This window comes from Penicillium citrinum (assembly GCF_028827155.1).
Source record: "Penicillium citrinum strain IBT 23319 chromosome Unknown utg000006l:1.0-3011923.0:1.0-3012962.0, whole genome shotgun sequence".
In the NCBI taxonomy this organism is placed as follows: Eukaryota; Fungi; Ascomycota; class Eurotiomycetes; order Eurotiales; family Aspergillaceae; genus Penicillium; species Penicillium citrinum.
Window position 1 is genome coordinate 1,462,011 of NW_026622691.1, and position 19,514 is coordinate 1,481,524.

The 19,514-nt window shown below is 45.3% G+C and overlaps 12 protein-coding genes across 12 annotated transcripts; 3 read left to right on the plus strand and 9 right to left on the minus strand.

The window, feature by feature from the left end:
* Positions 1-110: 110 nt before the first annotated feature.
* On the minus strand, positions 111-1,250 carry N7469_007078 (isopenicillin N synthase family dioxygenase; the record flags this gene model as incomplete). The annotated part of the gene is made up of 3 exons (XM_056645996.1): positions 111-527; positions 604-1,107; positions 1,185-1,250. 3 exons carry the CDS (start codon positions 1,248-1,250, stop codon positions 111-113), a joined length of 987 nt encoding a protein of 328 aa, XP_056499437.1.
* Positions 1,251-2,442: 1,192 nt separating this feature from the next.
* Positions 2,443-3,669, minus strand: N7469_007079 (hydrolase; the record flags this gene model as incomplete). Its single annotated transcript, XM_056645997.1, is given in 4 exon segments — positions 2,443-2,602; positions 2,621-2,701; positions 2,755-2,942; positions 2,965-3,669. 4 exon segments carry the CDS (start codon positions 3,667-3,669, stop codon positions 2,443-2,445), a joined length of 1,134 nt encoding a protein of 377 aa, XP_056499438.1.
* A 1,563-nt stretch (positions 3,670-5,232) lies between these two features.
* On the plus strand, positions 5,233-5,694 carry N7469_007080 (uncharacterized protein; the record flags this gene model as incomplete). The annotated part of the gene is made up of 1 exon (XM_056645998.1): positions 5,233-5,694. The coding sequence occupies one exon, from the start codon at positions 5,233-5,235 to the stop codon at positions 5,692-5,694; it is 462 nt and encodes a 153-aa protein (XP_056499439.1).
* A 667-nt stretch (positions 5,695-6,361) lies between these two features.
* N7469_007081 (uncharacterized protein) lies at positions 6,362-6,803 on the minus strand (the record flags this gene model as incomplete). Its single annotated transcript, XM_056645999.1, has 2 exons — positions 6,362-6,417; positions 6,479-6,803. 2 exons carry the CDS (start codon positions 6,801-6,803, stop codon positions 6,362-6,364), a joined length of 381 nt encoding a protein of 126 aa, XP_056499440.1.
* A 140-nt stretch (positions 6,804-6,943) lies between these two features.
* Positions 6,944-7,509, minus strand: N7469_007082 (uncharacterized protein; the record flags this gene model as incomplete). Its single annotated transcript, XM_056646000.1, is given in 2 exon segments — positions 6,944-7,107; positions 7,119-7,509. 2 exon segments carry the CDS (start codon positions 7,507-7,509, stop codon positions 6,944-6,946), a joined length of 555 nt encoding a protein of 184 aa, XP_056499441.1.
* Positions 7,510-7,949: 440 nt separating this feature from the next.
* Positions 7,950-8,657, minus strand: N7469_007083 (uncharacterized protein; the record flags this gene model as incomplete). The annotated part of the gene is made up of 1 exon (XM_056646001.1): positions 7,950-8,657. One exon carries the CDS (start codon positions 8,655-8,657, stop codon positions 7,950-7,952), a length of 708 nt encoding a protein of 235 aa, XP_056499442.1.
* Positions 8,658-10,950: 2,293 nt separating this feature from the next.
* On the plus strand, positions 10,951-11,654 carry N7469_007084 (acyl-CoA thioesterase; the record flags this gene model as incomplete). The annotated part of the gene is made up of 2 exons (XM_056646002.1): positions 10,951-11,301; positions 11,355-11,654. 2 exons carry the CDS (start codon positions 10,951-10,953, stop codon positions 11,652-11,654), a joined length of 651 nt encoding a protein of 216 aa, XP_056499443.1.
* Positions 11,655-12,311: 657 nt separating this feature from the next.
* Positions 12,312-13,268, plus strand: N7469_007085 (uncharacterized protein; the record flags this gene model as incomplete). Its single annotated transcript, XM_056646003.1, has 1 exon — positions 12,312-13,268. One exon carries the CDS (start codon positions 12,312-12,314, stop codon positions 13,266-13,268), a length of 957 nt encoding a protein of 318 aa, XP_056499444.1.
* Positions 13,269-13,501: 233 nt separating this feature from the next.
* On the minus strand, positions 13,502-14,440 carry N7469_007086 (uncharacterized protein; the record flags this gene model as incomplete). The annotated part of the gene is made up of 1 exon (XM_056646004.1): positions 13,502-14,440. The coding sequence occupies one exon, from the start codon at positions 14,438-14,440 to the stop codon at positions 13,502-13,504; it is 939 nt and encodes a 312-aa protein (XP_056499445.1).
* A 180-nt stretch (positions 14,441-14,620) lies between these two features.
* N7469_007087 (Zn(II)2Cys6 transcription factor domain-containing protein) lies at positions 14,621-15,700 on the minus strand (the record flags this gene model as incomplete). Its single annotated transcript, XM_056646005.1, has 1 exon — positions 14,621-15,700. The coding sequence occupies one exon, from the start codon at positions 15,698-15,700 to the stop codon at positions 14,621-14,623; it is 1,080 nt and encodes a 359-aa protein (XP_056499446.1).
* A 206-nt stretch (positions 15,701-15,906) lies between these two features.
* On the minus strand, positions 15,907-18,311 carry N7469_007088 (Zn(II)2Cys6 transcription factor domain-containing protein; the record flags this gene model as incomplete). Its single annotated transcript, XM_056646006.1, has 3 exons — positions 15,907-16,424; positions 16,477-16,782; positions 16,844-18,311. 3 exons carry the CDS (start codon positions 18,309-18,311, stop codon positions 15,907-15,909), a joined length of 2,292 nt encoding a protein of 763 aa, XP_056499447.1.
* Positions 18,312-18,945: 634 nt separating this feature from the next.
* Positions 18,946-19,416, minus strand: N7469_007089 (GFA family protein; the record flags this gene model as incomplete). The annotated part of the gene is made up of 2 exons (XM_056646007.1): positions 18,946-19,014; positions 19,075-19,416. 2 exons carry the CDS (start codon positions 19,414-19,416, stop codon positions 18,946-18,948), a joined length of 411 nt encoding a protein of 136 aa, XP_056499448.1.
* Positions 19,417-19,514: the final 98 nt, after the last annotated feature.

Genomic DNA, 19,514 nt, shown 5'->3' on the forward strand with positions numbered 1-19,514 from the left:
TTATACGATGTACTAGAACTACTGGAAGTGACTTGAAATTACATAGATCCGGCAAACACATCAATGGAAGCTTGCTATTATTTCGTTGTCGAAACAGCCCGGATCAATACTCAGTATGTCTCTGCTAGCCGTTGGACGAGATAATCTCCTGCAAGGACATCGGTATACTTCTTGGCAACATGAAGATCTTCGCCATATGTCCCTGGCAGGGCCTTTATCACCTTGTCGTTATTAGGGTTGCAGAAATACGCAATACTATAGCGCGAAGGATATGTGTCAGCTGGGCTATCTTCTTCTCTTTCACCCTCAGGCTTAGGTGGTTGAATCACCCGGTGACGAGTACTCTTGATGGTGTCGTTAGACCAGCGTGCTAGCAAATCTCCGGCATTGATCACGATTGTATCAGCAATTGGAGTGGCATCAACAAACGTTCCCCTAGGACTGCGTACTTGCAACCCCCCCATGCTGGTCCTGGAAGAGCAAGGTGACAGAGCCGTAGTCACTGTGTTCCCCTGCTCGGACTTGTTCTGGGTTCTTCTTAAAAACATCTTTATGCACAGGTGGATAGTGCAAAAGACGAAGAGTATTGTCTCCATCACTTACAAATTCATCGAAAAAATGCTCTGGCAAGTTCATGCCCAGCGCAATAGAGCTCATAACCTGCGTGTGTAAGCCCTTACACATCTCAAAGAATGCGAGCATTGTTTCCTTGAAATCTTTCCCTTCGTCATCAAGATGATCGGGCCAGCGGTTCGGCAGACCATCTACTCCCTCTCTCCCTATTTCCATCGTCTCCTTGATATCAGGTGCAGATTCCCGTCGACTTTCTATCTCGCCCGTTTCATCAAGCGTGGCTAGCTTTTCTCGCCCGATGGCAACGTAGCCACGATTCGACTGCGGAGTTGTCCATCCTAAGCCATCTTTTTGTTCTTGGGAGCGATCGAAGAAGCGCGCAGATGAGGAGAATACGCGGGATACCACGGATGGTGGAATGCCGTGATTCTTCAGATAAAGAAATCCGGAAGTTTTGAAAGCATCAGTGATGGACAAGGCAACGGCATGTTTATCTGATGGAGTTCCCGAGAAGAAAGGGCCGAAATCGATCAGCTATAGTGACTCGAGTGAGTTTCTTTCCCAAACCAAGAGCCTAGCTTTAGGGGGAGAGGAATGAGAGGCGAATTTACAGGAATCACCAAGTCGTCCTTATTTATGGCCATAAATGACGGGTTCAGTTCGTGCGAGCCGGTCATGATATAATTCCAATATTCGTGGTCTTCAAAGTTGAAGACCACGATGGACCGCGATACTGTATAGGCTAGGCCAGCGGGGTAAGTGAGGGGAGTTAATGGAGGGGGAAAAAAGATAAGGGCATATGCAAGCAGCAATCATTCAGATATGGATGACCCATTCACATACTAGTATGAGCTCCGTGCTTGATGGACGATAAGCTGGTGAGGGTGTCACCGCTTCCCCGCTCCTTTTCTGCAATGTCGTCGAAGATGATTTGCTGAACCAAGGGTTGTATTTATGTGAATATAGATTAGTCAAGATTCCATTTTTCCCTGAATTAGAAATAAATGCATGGGCTTATCAAACATAGGTTTTTCATTTCCAGGACAAAATGGTGACTCTGGCTGACCTAGATATCAACAGAACCCATCGGACCCACGACGCAACTAGACATGGACATTGAGTGGCCTATGAAATGAACGAATGGCAAAAGTTACGGCTCAAATTGGCTCATGGGCCGTGTTCAAGTCTACATCGGACTTCTTCTATTCTCCGGAGTCAACATTCTTCCGTGCAGTACCGAGCAACCCTCAATATAATATACTTCTTTACCCAAAGAAGTATTACTTCTTTGGATAAAGAATACTCACTAGTTAGTAGTAAAGATACAGAGCCGAAGCACCAAAAATTTCCGCTTGCAATAATAACCCTCGCAACTGCAATATGCAGTAAGTACTAACTGAACTCAGTGCCTAATTGTGGTCATGCTGCAATCTTCTTCAGAGCTTGGCTCTTTCAAATCTCCGAGGTTTAGTCCGTGCTGGCATTTCCCGTTAGCTTGAGGATATACATATGATCCTAAATACTTACTGTTCATCCGACGCTCAGTGAAAAGACTTTGATTTATTTCAATTGACTTCTCTAAATTGACTGAATTTGCGATTCGGCTGAGGAAGTTGGTAATCTGTGTAGGTACATAGCGTATATATTAGTCAAAGATCGATCAAAAGGGCGTAGATCTCACACACTGGCTTTACAAACCAACGTCTATCACCTGCCCCAAACCACCCTAAGTGGCCTCCACCAGGGGTTGTACAGAGCACACCGAAAGGTGATGTTCGAAACTCCGAATAAGGAATTGCGTCTTTTGTCGATATCTAACCATTGGCCAAGTCAGATCAAGTTTCAGTTTAAAGATACTATCTGAAATTTTCATTCCGGATCATCCTCGGCCTGAAGAGCAAGGAAGGGTATTCGTATCGCGAGCATTGCGTCAGCCGAAGATGAATCTCGATAACAGGCATCTTCGACCGCATAACCCCAGGTCGGGCATTGGATCTCGCTATCTTGACCATAAGCCAGGCACACATTTCTGGACCTCATGACTCACCGGTCGAAATCTTGAATATAATGTATTCTCTGAATGCTGTCTCGGCTAATTGGCAGTTCTTGGGTAATAACGTCTATGTTTCTGTGCTAGTAAGCTTTCAAGTCCCTTTCGAGGTATCCGTGTGACTGCGTTACCGCTCAACGATATCCCTCATGTTATATCCCAGTATCTTTGCGTAAATCTCGGTTCCAATCCATGATCGCTGTAGAGCATGCGATGCAGACTCGAGTTTCCATGGGTTCGAGACCAGTACAGCCGCCCCAAGCGGACAATTTTCTCCCTCTTCACCTAGATACTGTCTCATTTGGAAGTCTTGATCAGTCTCATAAACGTCAAATACAAACCTGATTATGAAAATGGATGAGCCATACGTTTGTCAAGACATTTGCTCCTATAGAGAAACCGACTCCAAACAAAGGTCTGTTTGGAAAATTCTGCTTCAACCAGTTTGCAATTTGCCTGAAATCCCAGGTGGCTCGCCCATTATAAAGGTAACCGGTGGTCAGTTGAGACTGGGCACAGCCTCTAAAATTCACAACACAAGCTGTCCACTGAATATCTAGTGCTGAGATTGCAGCGAGCACACGCCGGATATAGGGCTCATCCGATCCTCCCGACATTCCATGAAGCACAAGGAATATGGGACTAGAGTCTTTCTCCGATAGGAATCTGACATCTTCTCCGGCCTTGAACATTTCTGTGTGGGCTGGAAGTCTTTCACTTTCTCTATCCTGAGAAAAAGTTCCATCTTTGACATATGGAGCTACCATAAAATCGACAGAAAATTGCCCCTTGTAAAGCTCATGATTGGACTCGAAGATCTTTCTCTTGTAGTATATCGTTTCCTTGGCCTCCTCCCTTTGAGTCCAGGCGGTTTGAAGATGGCCATTGAAAAGAAATAGGCTTAGAGAGCAGTGTGGCGGGGTGCATTGCTTACAAAACTCAGCGAGAGATATTTGTGTATCATCATTTTGTACCAGCTGGTATGATTCTGGAGAGTGATGAAAAGATACCCTCTGCGAACGTGACAGACAGATAGGTGATTTCATCTTGGAAGACAATCAAACAAGGAGGTACAAATTTCTTGGGAGGAGCTTCTTCTTAAAACTAAAACACAATTTGGAGTCACTATTCGACAGTCGAAGTCATTTCTTATCAAATACGAGTGCCTTGAGGCTTCGTTCTGCTATGCTCCAGTTGGCTGTTAAGACGGCATGTACATAGCCGGTCGATTACAACAAACATGATACTAGTTTGGATATTTGGATCTCGATCTGCAATGATACTGTTTCACCCATTCGTCTGCAGTTTGCTGGTACTGCCAGCAACTTGGCAGTAGTACTGCTAAGTTAGCTGAACTTGGACTAGACATAGGCAGAACGCAAAGTGGACTTCTATGGGTATAGAACTTTGAGATTACAGTAGGCCGATCCAATCAATCCATTAGATCGATTAGCGCCTGTCAGAGAAATGCAAAATTTCTACCAATTTTGGATGTAACTTCTGATTTGCGAATAAATAGACGAAAATTGATCAAAAACGAGTGGCCATGAGGTGTGAAGTATCACTCTGAATACAAACAAACCTAAAGGTTATAACAAAGTTCTCACAATTTTATAAAAAAAAGTACCAGTCTTGATATTCATGCTCACAAAATATACATTTTATTTGTGTCTACTAAGATAGAAATCTATTGAATCCTTCTTGCCCATTCTGGATTCTTGGTTTCAGTCCAAATATCTCGATAGATTGGAAAATGGGATCCAAAACCCAAAATGGGTTGGTTATGGATGGGTTCTGCCGATGCCTACTCGCGCCTGGGAATCGTGTTATATCAATTTCAACGTTCCTGGTCGGTCTCTATTCACTTCATGTTTGCCCTCTTTCGGTCGAGACTTCTCTTTTCCAACTCAATCATCTGACTGTACTGAACCAATTCTCATTTGACATGTTACACTATTTTCATCGGTTCCATCAAACACAGAGGCAAGTATTCACAATCATTCCCAAACGATCCTTCTTTCACAAGCAGAAATGTTGGAATACTCTACAGCCTCACGGGTACTCGTTTCTGAGCGAATCTCATGTATCCCTTCGCAAACCGGAATTTACACCCAAAATTGGTAGAAAATTTTGCATTTACCCGTATTCCGTTGGGGATAACGCAATACTTGCAGACTTCCCTACCGGGTCAACACCCGGGCTCCGTCTGATCCCGGATGTTTCTATAGAATCATTCGACCTGCGTTCTAGAAGAGCCATTGGTAACTGTAGCCGAGATATTAACCATTCTATGCACATACGCAGAGGCCTGATTATCATGTCTGACGAATATAAGCTCCACTATGTCACATTGACCCCTTCAGACATTTCGTAAGATTTTTATTGTAGACGCCGTTGTTGACGCCGTTGTAATTTCCTACTGGTCGATCTGGTGCTTTTGTCAACTCGGCATTATCTTTCTCTCATTCCCTCGACATGAAGCTTTATGACGTTGTAGGATCCATTCAGTTTTCCTTATAAAACTTAACCATGGACATACAATCAGAAGCTGCATCAATCCAAATTTTTCTCTCTGTATCGCCATTTGGTTCTTACAACTTTTTGTCAACATGGAATCTGCTCTAGCTATTCGTCAGTCGCTGATCGGTACCTGGTCCCTGGGAGAGTACGTGGCAGTAAGAAAGGACAACGGAGAAAACTTTCATCCATTGGGCCTTGGTCTTCAAGGGTCTCTTTTATATACTGCGGACGATTCTGTATCAGTTCATTTCATGCAACCTGGAATGGCGGAGCATGTTGACACTAATCCCGCAAACGCGACTCTGAATGCACAGAACGGTTCCATGAGACACTATCTTGCATATTGTGGCACGTTTCATGTCGATGAAGGAGTGAACCAATCGCAAATCACTCATCAAATTGCACTTTGCAATATTCCAGATTGGGTGGGCCAGTCCCAGCGTCGTATCGCCAGATTATCCGGCAATCAACTGGAGCTATCTACCCCAGAGCCTGTTCTACTCGATGTCAGTCATATTCTTTGCTCCTATCTGATTCCACAAACTCATTGATTTTGCATCTATCAAGGGCCAACAACTATATGTAAAAATAACCTGGCATCGAGCTCGTCAAAGGACAATGCTCTGATCTTCGATTGATAGCTAGTCCAAATATTCCCAAGTGTCCTGATACGAAGGTACGGACGGCTTCCCGCGACATCAGCAACGCAGGCGAAATCGTGATTCAAACCTCAATTAACGTTTTTGTTTGTAAAGAACAAGACTGGCGTCTCATTTCAAAAGCACGGTTGGAAAACCTTGGCTAGTTGGGCTCAGCCGGATAAGAAATCTGTTTACAGTCTCTTTTTATGTCAATTATTCATAAGAACCAACTTCGGACATTCTTTGGTTTTCCTGTCCTCAGCGGCAACAGCAGCGGTACCAAATTATCTCTACATATTCCCCCAAGTTATATGTAAATTTCCATAGCTGTTCAGAAGTTGACTGATATTTGCATGTTCAAAGACTTCATTTCTACTATTTAGTAGAAGACCAGAGTCAAAGAAGGCCAACATGATATAGAAAAGCCCGCTAATCGCTAATCGCTAGGCGTCAAATAGTCTACAATCCCACTCTATTTTCGAGTCCCGATTCTCTCACTGACGAGGAGAATAATAAATGAGGCTGTGGTTTAATTTGCAGGTCTAGGCAAACGCGGAAGATGGCCAATCTATCCTTATCAACCGAGGAATGAGGGTGGTGATCCTGGGTTGGATAGCTGATTGTCCGAGGTATCTGAATTGATGAATGAATTAAAGAAGTTCAACCGAAAGAATAAGAGTATCCTAAAACTGACCTGGTGTAGAATTCTCAAGCATATTCAATACCTGATTTAACTCAAGTAAAACATCCGTTCGAATGCGGCGAATAAATGTTGCGGCGGCAATATCATCTAACCCAAGGACCAAATTGCATTCACTGATTACTTTCTTGTCTGTCCACTTTCGCAGCCCTGTCAATGCTTCGCCAAGGGCTGATTTTGCCCCAATGCGAAGCTCGTCGTGTATGTGATCTCGCATATGGTAGTTTAGGGTACCGTGCCGCGTTCCAAAGCAAATTTCACCGTATCGGGGGGGAGTTTTTTGAAATGGCCAACTGAGCCCACCACCCTTCCAAGCCATTTTCTAGCGTCTCGCAATTGTTGTCTAGTCGGGATTGTGATATGTTGATCACATTATTTGAAGCGAATGTGTAGGGCCAACGAAGGGTGTGTGGCTGTGTAATAATCAAGTCGCCAACATGTGCACTGATTTCCAGAGGATCACCAAAGCAACTTGCCATGTTCTCGTTCCACGACCATGACCACTGATTTGGACTTAGTTCGGAAGGGTGAGAGTTTTTGATCCACGTCTTCCAATTCTCGCCAGAACATGGCAAAACCCTTAGTTTCGAAGTGTTCACGGCGGAAGGAAATATCACCGTACTCTGAATATCACCTTTCTCATTTTCTTCAACCATCTGCTGGAGCTGATGGTTAGCTACAGAGAATGTCACGTCGTCCAGTTTCATTATTGAGCCATGTGGAGCTGTGATTTCGGGCCGGTGAAGGAGTCTCCAATTCTGATCCTCGCGACATGCCACTACGAGTGCATAATACGCAGGGTCTTGTTTTATCGTTTCACATAAAAGGTCGTAGCATTTCTGAGTGATGGAAACACGTTCCTCTGGTCTGATTTTTGACAAAATCAATTCCACTCGTTGAAAAATCCCAGCCTCCCGAAGATAATCAAAGAATGCCGGCATATAGAGAACTCCTGTTTGTTCCCACATCTCGAGTGATAGACTAAGATCGGTAAGACGAGCAAACAGCTGCTGACGAGAAGCCATTCCTGTTAGTGCCGGAACACTCTTCGTCGGGCTGATTGTTATATGACAGCCGTAGTATGTCTCCAAAACCCTGATAAGTCGAACTCGGCATGGATTGTCAAGGGAAGGACCCATGATAATATCTGCAAGTGCTCGAAGATGAAAGTCACAAACACACTGCCAAGATACAATCTGGATCCAGCGTACAGTCCGGTATTTCATGATACTGCTTTTTGCCAGATATCCAGTCGAAATCAAAGTGATCAGGGGAAAGCAGATTGATGAACAGTCGCAGCAAGGTAAATCAGCACCGTGAGCGATGGAGGTCAGAGACACTAAATGTGAAGATTCAGTTTGTACATTACCAATGCCTTCCTTTCCAAATGTCATGCTGCTAGATTCTCCGAGATGCTGCTGGATACTGGGCTGCTCGTCAAGATTGGATCCTTCCTCATTCTGTTCTAACCTGCAGGTGCCGCACTTATCTTTAGCAACAAGCGCTGATATTTCTTAGTTCTCTTTTGCTCAACCATCCATTCACACATGTTCAAAATCTTACAGCGACTGGCATTTCGTTTTCTGTTTCTTTCATGGGCTGAGGTTCCCAAAATTCCATCCAGCAAGCGCTGGACATCATTCGCCATAATGTACGTCTGATTTCTTCCTCTTCGTGGCCTGGAGCGAAGACTACCCGCAAGTAATTCGGCCGCCTGGGAGGCATCTCGAACTTTACTCAAAGCGGCTAGAAGAGCCAGAAGATGTTTGCTCCAGAAGGGCGGATGGATGCTGACTGGCAACACCACTTGAACTGGTATTTTCCAATATTGTAAGATGATTCTCCTACTAGTAGATTTGTTGCGCTCAATCCCTCGATGACGCTTCACAATTGGTTTTATTAGGTCATTGAAGTGAATTTCTGCTTGGTAATCTACCAGGCTCTGGTACTTCGAAACCCAAATTTGGTTGTCACATATATAGTCCCAGATAGAACTGATCACAGCTGCAACTCTTTCATCCATACCCGTGTATTGGCTCAATATATTAGTAAGAGTTTCCAGTTGCTCTGCATGAGGAAATGTTTGTAGATAGGCATTGAGGGCTGTCCTATCTCCACCGGACTCCAGAAGCGTCGATAATGTCAACGTTGCCGGCAGTTTCGATACCTCCATCGTGAGTGTCTGGGATAAGATTTTGTCTTCAGGAAAAAGAAAAATAACACCTACAAGGGTGTTGGAATAGACAGTAAAGCGCGAGATGGAAGTATATTCTTTCCTCTCAAGGGTAACATGGCATTACAAACTCCATTTAAATCGAATGACCATCGTCCGCATTGGAAAAGATACAGCTGGTAATGTGGCCTGAGCAAGACTGTGTAACTGGATCTACGATACAGAATCCTATCTGGCCAATCTAAACAGTCTTTACGTACTTACTTTGAGGCGAGCAACAATGACTGGCAATATTCCTGTTCATAAATTCAAAGGTCAACTCTGCACCGAACAGGCCCCTGCGTGCGGGGGATGAGGAATGTAGATCATTATACCTATTGAGATCACAGAAAATACAAATAATCAGGTTCCATATTATTTTCAATCTTGGACTGCGGTAACGGAAATTGAAAGGCCCCTCTGAGTGGTTCGGTACAAATTTCCTTGTAGCTCATCATGTTCGAAGTTAAGGGGCCTTAGCTTCGCACCAAACTGCCGGAAAACTTCGGTTGATCTATCGTGGGCTGTGTGGCATTACCGAAATTGGAAACCTGCTTAACGACCGCATGATGCTAGCAACACCCGGGCATCATCTGAACCCGGATGTTTGCTATTATATAATAAATAGTTAGGGTCGTACTATCATTGACTGGTGACAGGAAATAGAATCCGTGAACAACTAGGACTCACATTAATTGATCATAGTAAGCCTTGATGTCATTTATACGGGGCAGTGAAGGTCATTAAGGCTGAAGGCGAGGACAACTTGAGTCTGGGTCGCGTTGAGGTTCGCTGGCTTAACGGGATATCTGGACAGACGACTTTAAAGTAGTTCAGCATGACTGCTCACGATCGCTGACAAGTGGAACAGAGTGCTTTCTAGTAGTTTCAGACAATTACTTACCCATAAGCTGGCTGATTGTGATAACGAGGGACCTTAAAATGTACGGGCTGGCATTCTGCTGAAGAACTTCATTGGAATTCAACAGAGATCTACTTCACAAGTCTTACCACGAGGTATTGACTCGAATAATCTTCCCTTCTCTTAGTTTCTTGGGCTTTCGCTCAGGAAAAAGTTTCCGATGTCGACAATTTTGAGCAACAAAGATGCTGCGAAGCAATCCCCATTGTATGGAGACCCCTGTCTGCAAAAGCGACTCTTTTTTGCAGACAGAGGGTATCAAAGAGAAGCTTTCACTGAGTAATCATATCGGGATTAGCCAGGTAATGTATCGGACAAGTCGTAGTAACAAGCCCTTATTACCTGCTTGGTCGTAATCTCCTGTAGGACATTCTCTGATGCAGTCGTCCACCGTCATTGCTCTCGGTGTTTTGTTTATACTCGTGCAAAGCTGACACGAAGTCATTTAACAACAATTGAACAAGCGTTCTTTTTACCCGCATCATTGCTACTTCTGCACGGTTCAGCTACAACTATACTCTACGAATTGAAAGCTCTTGGGCCTAGTTTGTTTGGCCTGCATCAACTGATATGCCCATATGACTTCCCGCAAGGACTCATAGTCCGTGTAGGGCTAAGGCCTGCGACGGTACGGTTGCGAGATATCAAACTTAGGGCGAGGAAGACGGAGATACAATTTGTAAGCGTTTCATGGACGCTACCGCTGAGCCGAGGGGGTGGTCATACAACTAGTGCTGTAGTTGAAGGAATGAAAACACTTTGTTCCCTTATGTGGCATTCAGTAGGAAATATAGACAATGGGAGATTCAAGTTGATCCACGGCCAATTTGATTCTTCGTATACATACCTCGTGAAGGCATTCTTTCCAATAATGCGGCTTGGTTCCGGAGCTACACAAACTTGATTCAACAGCAACTACCATTGAGTAGGCTACTTTGGAATTTGTTTCGTTCGTATGGACTCGTCTTATGATGTCATCCTACAATGTAGTGTGTCGTTACGGGCTCAGTTAATTAGCTGGATCGATTGGGCTTACAATACTAGCCAGTACCTCATAATATTGCATTTTGACTATCACCACCGTATGTTATAAGTTCAATGAGTTATATCATTTTACAGCTCTTTACAGGACGCGGCTTTTGAAACATAGGCAATCCAAGCGGTTTCCGAGCCCCCGGAAACGCAAATCATTGAATGACCATTCCAGCAGCTTCCACTATCTCGCGGGGCATAAATATGGACCAAGTACCCTTTTTTTCTTAGTATTCTCAATCTAGTGGAATCAAGTTCAACTCTACCCAGAGAAGACCTATTGCATGGGAATTTATGACAATGTCAGCACCTTCTTCTGCCCTTGACCAGTCAGCCTTCTTTGTGCCTTTCATAGACAGCCACCGTCTATCACAATGTAAGAAGACTTATGAAATGATGGTCGAAAGAGGAATGGAATCGTGGACAATGGCAGGCAGGGCAGTATCATGGGCTGAGGACCAAGACCCTCTCGGTCATGTCAAGGCCTCCGCATATCTGCCCTATATAACCAACTGTGTCATTCGCTTGATGGAGTCTTTTCAGGGTCAGCTAGGCGATAAGTACCCAGATTTCATATCTGGAAAAGGAAAAGGTTTCCTGTCAAACAAGTCAGAGCTCAAAATAAACCGGGTGGCAAAATACCCAGACATGGTAAAGTTCAGATGCCAAATACCAAAACTAAACAGCTTCTAATTATTCGATAGTTGATTGTGGGCTTGCATATACAAGAAGTCCATCATGACAGAATTGCTGTGGGATATCAAATATGGTCTTCAGCTCAGCAAGTCCTGATCGCTGAAATGCTTGCATGGACAGTGTTTTTTGATTACAAGAGCAAAAAGACTCTGAATCTTCTTGAGAATGGCCAGGAGTTTAGCAATCTATACTCTACCCTGGTGGACCGCAAAGCAAGGTCAGACGACGCGTTCAATGAATGGAAAAAGAAGCAGGAAGTGAGCCATGTGAATCTTCGAAAGGATAGACGAAGAGATCAGAAGATCTAATGATCGAAGTGCTATAGAAAAGCATGAATCGTGTCCTACCTAGATAGCCGCATTGCTGTTAGTGGTGCCGCTGCTGTTGCTGCTGTGGCTATTGTCGTACAATACGAGTGTACTTCAACATCCTCTAGCCCCGTGTACTTTCCAGGAGAACATATACACATTACACACTAGTACATGAACTGCTTATATGAAGTCTATATCTACCCTGAATATCTACTAGGGCAGCGGGTTTGGTACTGATACATTGAATATAACATGAATATCTGCCTATTACCCATAAAAGGCCGACCAAAAACATCCTATTAAACATCGGCAGAGCCCATCCACCCCATGATCCAGCCCAACCCAACCTAGATCTGATACAGACATTGGGCGACTCAAAATTGAGCCGGTAGCAAAAGTGCCGGCTCTAATGAACAACATATGAGCCGTAACAGGCCTGGTCTAAGAGTATGAATCAGCTTAAAAAGAAAAATAGGGTACAAACGGGTGTGTGGTCATGGGATGATGTCTTGAGGGGATTCAGATTTGTATACATAGTTTCCCTTCCCCGCTTAACTCCGACTTACCGCCGAGCCAGTCCCAAACTTTGCACTCCGCCAGCTCAGCAGATCGTCAAATCTCCCCACAATCTTCAATCTTCAATCCTCGCATCTCATGGACCCGCCCAGAAACCGAAAACAGCGCCGCGCCGCTGCGACAGCTTCTTCTCAGGAGTCAACACCGGTGCCTGAGATTCCTCTTGCTCACCCACCACGCGATGATCCGTCCCAAAAAGCCAGTGAGCGAACGCTAGTTGACATTATTGCCGAGCGTCAAAGAGAGCTTCAACAACAGGCAGATAAAGCAAACAAAGCACGAGGTATCTTCGGACGTCGGGATGGACAGGAGCTGCCTCCCATGGGGAAAGGTACGCGGTTCGTAACCGTTGACGCGTCTGGGAAGATTGTCGAGACGGATGGCAACATCGACAACGACGAGTTAGTTGGTTCGGGTTCACAGAAACGCAAAGGTGGTAACAGCGCCCAATTGTCTTCCAAAGAGGAGAAGAAGGAGGAGGAGGAGGAAGATGATGACGATAATCCTCTCCCGCCCTTCATCGATACTGTACTCCTTTCAATGCCCCTCACAACTCTCCACGGCACCCTCTCTTACCTGGCTGCATATCAATACGCAGAATCAACAGACGCCATTCATACAATGAAAGATTCTATCATGTTTACATTCCCACTCTTGACCTTTCTCGTTCATCTTGTTCACGGCCATATCTTTTCTTTCAGGCTACGGAGTACTTCCGATTTTCTAGCCACGAGTGCCCAGCCTGTATCACTCATCCCGCTTACACGGGATAAATTCACCTTGTCCTTCTTGCGACGACTAATCTTCCCACCTTCTATCCGGACACTCATATTTCTGCCTATTTCAATCATGCTCGGGGTCCATCTCATTATCATCACCAACGGCGAGCCTTATTACGCTGTCATGAAGAAAGCACCTGCGTTTGGAACAGCTTGGATTTGGTTTATTCTGGAATTATCATTCGGCCCAGCAGCACTGGGGGCACTAGGACCCTTAATTTGGGGTGTCTGGTGGAAAGGATACGGGATTGTTTAACTTCTTGCATTTGAAAAAGGGAGCATTAGCCTGATAAATTTTGTACATTGAATTGACACTTAGTGGGAGCGATCACACCCCACACAATTTCAAATTTGATAAGATTTCAAGAGTTCATCTGGGATATGTGGCTGTATTACACCGATAATTTCCTGCCATACCTTCTTCTGTAAGGCTTTTCCCTGGGCACTTGTACAGGATTCGCCCGCGCTAAGCCTCTGGTTAGCATTGTGTCACACGAAACTTGGCGGGGAAACATACTCGATAAATGTGTCTGAATTCCAGAATTTACCGTGTGATTCAGAACCCAGAGTCACGCCACTGACATAACTTCTTGCTCCTTGTTCTGCGGTGCGGAAGAAGACGGTCTGGAGTAGACGCATCGGGATCTGGAGGATGAAGGGAAAATCTCGTCCTAAGGTCGTCTTGCAGGGGCCGGGGCATACTGCATTGAAGATGACACCAGGGCCATTCTTGATAGACTCCATCGAACTTGTTGCCTGAACTAGACCCTCTAGAATATACATTTGAAATAGTTTCGCCATTCCATACTGTCGTTGTACACCGAAGAAACTGGGCTGGCTTACTTGATTCAGAATCGCAGAATTGCTTTTAGAGAAACAGTCGATATTGGTGGTGCGACAGGCAATACTTGTAACCAGTTCAAGGTGTGTTGGTCTCTTGGATAATAGAGCGGACCGCTCGAGTTGTGGAAGAATCAAAATCGCCAGAAGTGCTGTGGAAAGAACCATAATTTGAATCGACATCTCATGACCCTCCGAGCTGAGACGAAATGATGGTGCCGTTATTCCAGCGTTGAGTATCGCAATGTCGATTGTCACTTCTTCGGAGAGCCTTGCTGCAAATCCCTTGACAGAATCAAAAGAGCTCATTTCAAGCTCATATAGTTGAATATTGTCCTCATCGTATCCCGTCTGTTGGCATATCCTAGCACGAGCTTCTTTGCCTCTCTGAAGAGATCGGACCCCGAATACCAGGCGAGAAGCGCCTAAAGCGGCAAACTTAAGGGCTGCCTCAAACCCTAGTCCAGCATTGGCTCCGGTTATTAGGACTGTCTTGCCGGCGAAGGATTCGGTAGGGTTTGCTGGAGTATGGCGGCCGGACCACCATATCATAGCTGCACTGGCGCCGTCAGGTGGGGTGTCAGCCATCCTAGAGGTGCTCATAAGCAACGAAGTAGAATAGTCGTCGGTGTAGGGAGGCAATCAATCGCAGGTCGTTGGGGGTGTTGGGTGCAAGTGGCAGTCAAGATCCGCTTTATATGATGCTCTGGGGATGTCCGAGAAACGTTCCGATGTCACACCGCGGAAAGGATCACAAAAGAAGAATCCTCAGACAGAACCTTTCAGCCGGCCAAGTATGATTTTGAGTGGATCACAGTAGCCCCTAGGCTGATATAATGGAGGCTGCTCGTTAGCCTCCTCTTCCAGCATGGATGATAGAATCCGAGCCGCTTTGCCATTGCTAAGCGTATCACTTGAAGGCTGAAAAATGTGGCCTAGTAGCCCAAACCTCGATTCTATTGTTCTGAGCATATCTTCACTTATTTGTACCAAGATCTGTACTTGAAGGTCAAGTCGAGCCTCCAATTTAAAGCCGCCTAGCTGCATACCTGGGAACAACTGAGGTACTGGTTGTTCTATTCCCAGAAGCACAGGGAGACAATCTAGAACGCACGAAAGGAGAGTTCTATAGATCCTGACCAAGCCAACATAACATGAAAGTAGCACAAACATAGTAGGCATGTCGCAAGTCAGCTCAAAAGGCTCAGAGCCGGTAGGAGGCTGGAATTCATTCAAAATCTCAATCAAAGACGTGGAATAATCCAAAACTCGCCCTATCATACGATTCTGACCAGTTATGGGGTTTGAATCGGATGAGTTTATTGCTTCGGGACATTTGTCGGCAGTGATGCAACCCTTGACGGTCTCAATGTCGACGACAATACCGGCTTGAAGATCACTCAGTTTCTTCAGACAGTCCTTTCGAGACTCAGACACCGGAGCGATAGGCGTTGCATTAGGTAACTGGGCAACAGAAGATCCTGGGTCAAAGCTTTGTATCCAGAAGTGACCGAAGTCTTCCAGATTGGTGGGTGAGAAGATCCGTGGAAAGGCCACGTCTGACTCGGAGCTGGTGAATCCAGACGGAGTCGCCAAATGCAGCGTGCTCTCATCTGCTCTATGGACATCGGGTGGAACTTGATGGATATTGGTATATCGCATGCCATGATTTATCGTATGGTCTAGCTGGTGTGGACGGCCAGATCTGAGTGCAGGGCCCATGATGCATTCGACATCGGCTTTTTCGCATCGACGGCACCGCACTGCATCACCACGCTCACAGCGGAGTTTGTGGCGCCTACACCGGTCGCAAGCCGACCGACGGTTTCCTAAGCTTTCGGCGGTCATTGATACGGTTAACAGGAATATCGTTTGAGCAATGAGTTTAGGATAAAGTTGTCTTGTTCGGAACGTTTAGGTGGATCTCGGAGTCGAGTGGAGTTCGGCTTCGGAGAGGGCCCCACGATTGAGACCAAGACATCATCCTAGAATGCACAGACTAGTATACTGTGAGGACAGATTTGAACAAGCCGGAAATTTTACAAGAATCTTCACTATGAATCAAAGTCGGAGGACCAACACTCGGATATCATATCGCCATACTCACGCATTAAGGCCTTTAAAACAGAGCCGACTGTTTGAGACCCACCGATAGTCACTTGCAGAGATAGCAGACCTTTCATGAGATAGTCAATCCGTTTACGCCAGAGATCATCCGATAAATAGTCTGGGTCTTCGTCGCTCATTTCTGCTTCGGCTAGTATCGATATGCGGAGAGAGACAATATGCCTAACGGCTTTGTCAATCGCGGTTGTCATGATGCTGGGGGTTACGTGATAGGCAGTAATCGGTGTTTCTGATGCAAGACCGTTGTGGAGATTGAACGATTCTTCGATAGGCAACTTCAGAACACACTCGATCATTTGCGCAACTGAGACGGCCGCTTCTCGCTGGTATGCAAGCATGGATTGTCCTATCTCATGTGTGGCATCGCCCCTCATCACGTCTGTATGGGTTTCCAGGGTGTCTGAGAGAGAAAGGATCCCCATATCCCAAGGTGCAAGGAGAGAGACTTACAAGAGCCATTAGTAAGATAAGGGGTCGAGAAATTTCGGAGACCATACCGCAGGATACTTTCGATGGCATAGAAAGATTGCCAAACGTTTTCTTGCAGTGTTCAATGAAGGGCCGGAGCTTCTCATTGAACTTCTTGATAAGACTCATGACATAACTTGTTGCATCAAGCATTTTGAAGCCATCAAGATAGTCACCGTGCAAATTCTGAAGATCACTTTTTACAATTGCAATCTGTCTCCAGATATAGAATGCCTCCGATGCTAGTCCCCGGCATATTTCTGGAATCATCAAGTCGCGATCCCTCGATTCTGCCGTAAAAAAGGTCGGGGGAACCGAATTATCGATATGAAATGCTGCAATTACTTAGAATTGATGCTGCTTTGCTTCAAGGGATCCCTCCGATTAAAAACTTACCATTTGCATTCCAAAAGGCATCAGGAAGGCGACACTGGTGATTCGACGTTAAAGCAGCTCCAGTTTCTCGAATATACCCACTCCAACGAACAAGAGAAAGACTCGTTTCTGCAAGTGCAGCATATTGGGAGGATGGTCCCAAAGTGACACAATATTCTTTAACGAGTCTATCTAGTTCTTGTAACTTGTTCAGACCAGTGTTGAGGAATTCATGCTCGATTTTGTGTCCATCTGACACATCCAGGACACCCGTTGGAATAGCAGTTCCATCAAAGAGTAAAGTCGCAAACACAACGCGAAAGGATCGAACCGAGTTGGCTTCGTTAATTGCCGACCGAGCTTGGTGCCATGTATCTTTGTAAACTTGACACGAGCTCTTGCGATACTGACTCTCTTCGTGTACATTGGCAATAGAAGTATCATTGCAAGGCGCCCGGCGGGATTCTTCGGAATCGACACTAGGCAGCCATTGTAGAGCGAATACTCGTAAAGCTGCCTTGAGAGCTCTATCCGATTTCATCTTGGACGATTGATTTAATCGATTGCCATAGAGGTCCGCAAAATGATCCAGATATCTCGCACATCCCACAACAGTCATGTTGCAGCTTCTTGACTGCATTGGGCCTGGCATGTCGGTAAATCGTATAAGGGAGCCCGCGCCATTTAATTCCGAGGCATTAGAGTCAAATTCTATCTCTGGCAAAGGTCTTTTGTCGCTGGATGTTGGCTCGCGAGAGCTCTGGGGGTTATTGCTTTGTATCTGGTAACGGACTCCCGTTGCAAACAAGTTAGTGTCATAATCCAGAAACCTTGCTGCAGAGCCCGTCAAGATGGCTTCATATATTCCAATCAAGCGCCCATCTAGAATCCTAGCATTCAATCCTGAGTTCAAGAGATGAATTGGACTGCGGGGCGAGCTTCCCGGCACAAGGCCACCCTGATATGAGGATATCCGGCGCATTGCCTGCGAGCCCATGGGTGCAAGCGAATGCCTTTCCCCATACTGTGAAACGGGGGATATGTTGGAGTCTAGGGCTGTCGGTTCAATTGTAGTGGTGGAATTGATATCATTCGCCAAGTAGCCATCGATGTCAAAGTTGAGCCACGAAGCAAAATCATCTAGAGCGTCAGTAGAGGCAGATATAGATGTCCGGTTTGAATATTCCCGAGGTGTCCCTAATGGACTTTCGGTTTGCATTTGCCCATGCTGTGCCGGACTATGCTCAGACCTCACGTCACTCCGCGTCTGTCGCTGACGTCTTCTTGGACGTGAGCTTAACCGCGACGAGGCAAAATTAAACGTGCATGCATGTCCAAGGCGCGTGCAATGCGCACATGAAGTGCTCGAATCATCGAATGCGTGAGATGCAAAAAAGCAGCGACGTTTCGAACGGCGACAGGGATCGCAGCTTGAATTCTGTCGACGATTTGGTTCTGACGCTAATGCCAGCGCTGATTGACCCGACATTTTTCTGTAGAAAAGGTGTAGTAAGGGCAGATGCTATCATTTCATACCCATTAAGGTAGCAGGTTTGTTCAGTTCATAGCGAGGGTCTGCGACCTCAGATTGAGCAATTCGCGTGATAAAACCAGCGGCGATCTTGCGCTCCAGTGAGGATATTAGTGCCTTGGTGCCTGAAGTACTAGGGATACGCTGACACACCGGGGAGGGCATATGAATTGAAAGACATGATATAACATTGAACTCTGCGATAATTTGTGATAGTTTATCGCAAGATCCTCCTCGAAAAAAAAATTTGTTTTCAATAGGTACAACATCGGAACGAAAGTACAGGCTCTGGTTCAGGTTTGGGTTTAGCGAGCAACTGGTGAAGGCTTGTGAAATAGAATACCAAGATGGTTTTATCAGGGAATATTAATAGATAGTTCAATTAATATCCACTTACAGGACTAGGTTGACACTGTATACCAAGATCACTCTGATATCCCTGGCAGGCTTGTAAGCAAGACCCAGGTTATTGTCCAGATAAATTACAGAAAGAAGATTACGCTACTACACGATGCTCGCAATTGGAGAGTTTGATGACAGACATTTTCTCGAACTATTAGATAGTGACAGTATAGTTACTACTCGGAGATAATTAAAATGATCGTCCATCAACTTTGTTGATCTGCAACTTCTCATAGTCAAAGTCATCCAGCAATCGCGTCTATCCTTGATTAGCACCAACTTGATCATACGATCTCATCACAATTCAAGCACAGCTTACATTAACAACAGTAATAGAATTCGAGCCATCGGGGAGAAGCGCGGACTTTTCCGGGAGACGAATGAAGCAACTGCTTCCACACTCTCCGCAAAATTGATGCCAGACATTCTTGGGGCCAAATTGATACTCTTTCAGCTTATCCTGTCCTTGTTCGAGAGTAAAGTCCTTCTGAAACGGGTAGACAAGCAAGTATCCATTTTTAGTACAAATAGTGCAGTTACACGAGTTGACTGGATACTGATGAAGTGGTGGGGAGATGGTAAATTTGAAGCGAACCCCGCCGCAGTGGCACTGACCAGTATGAGAGGAAGATTCGGAGGTTGGAGTGGGTGGAAAGGTCATATTGATGGTGATATTCGTTTCTCTAAAAATGTTTTCTGTTTTTCACAAGGTACTCAAGCTCAAGCTTGGGTATGTCAGACTATTTAAGTTAAATTGCA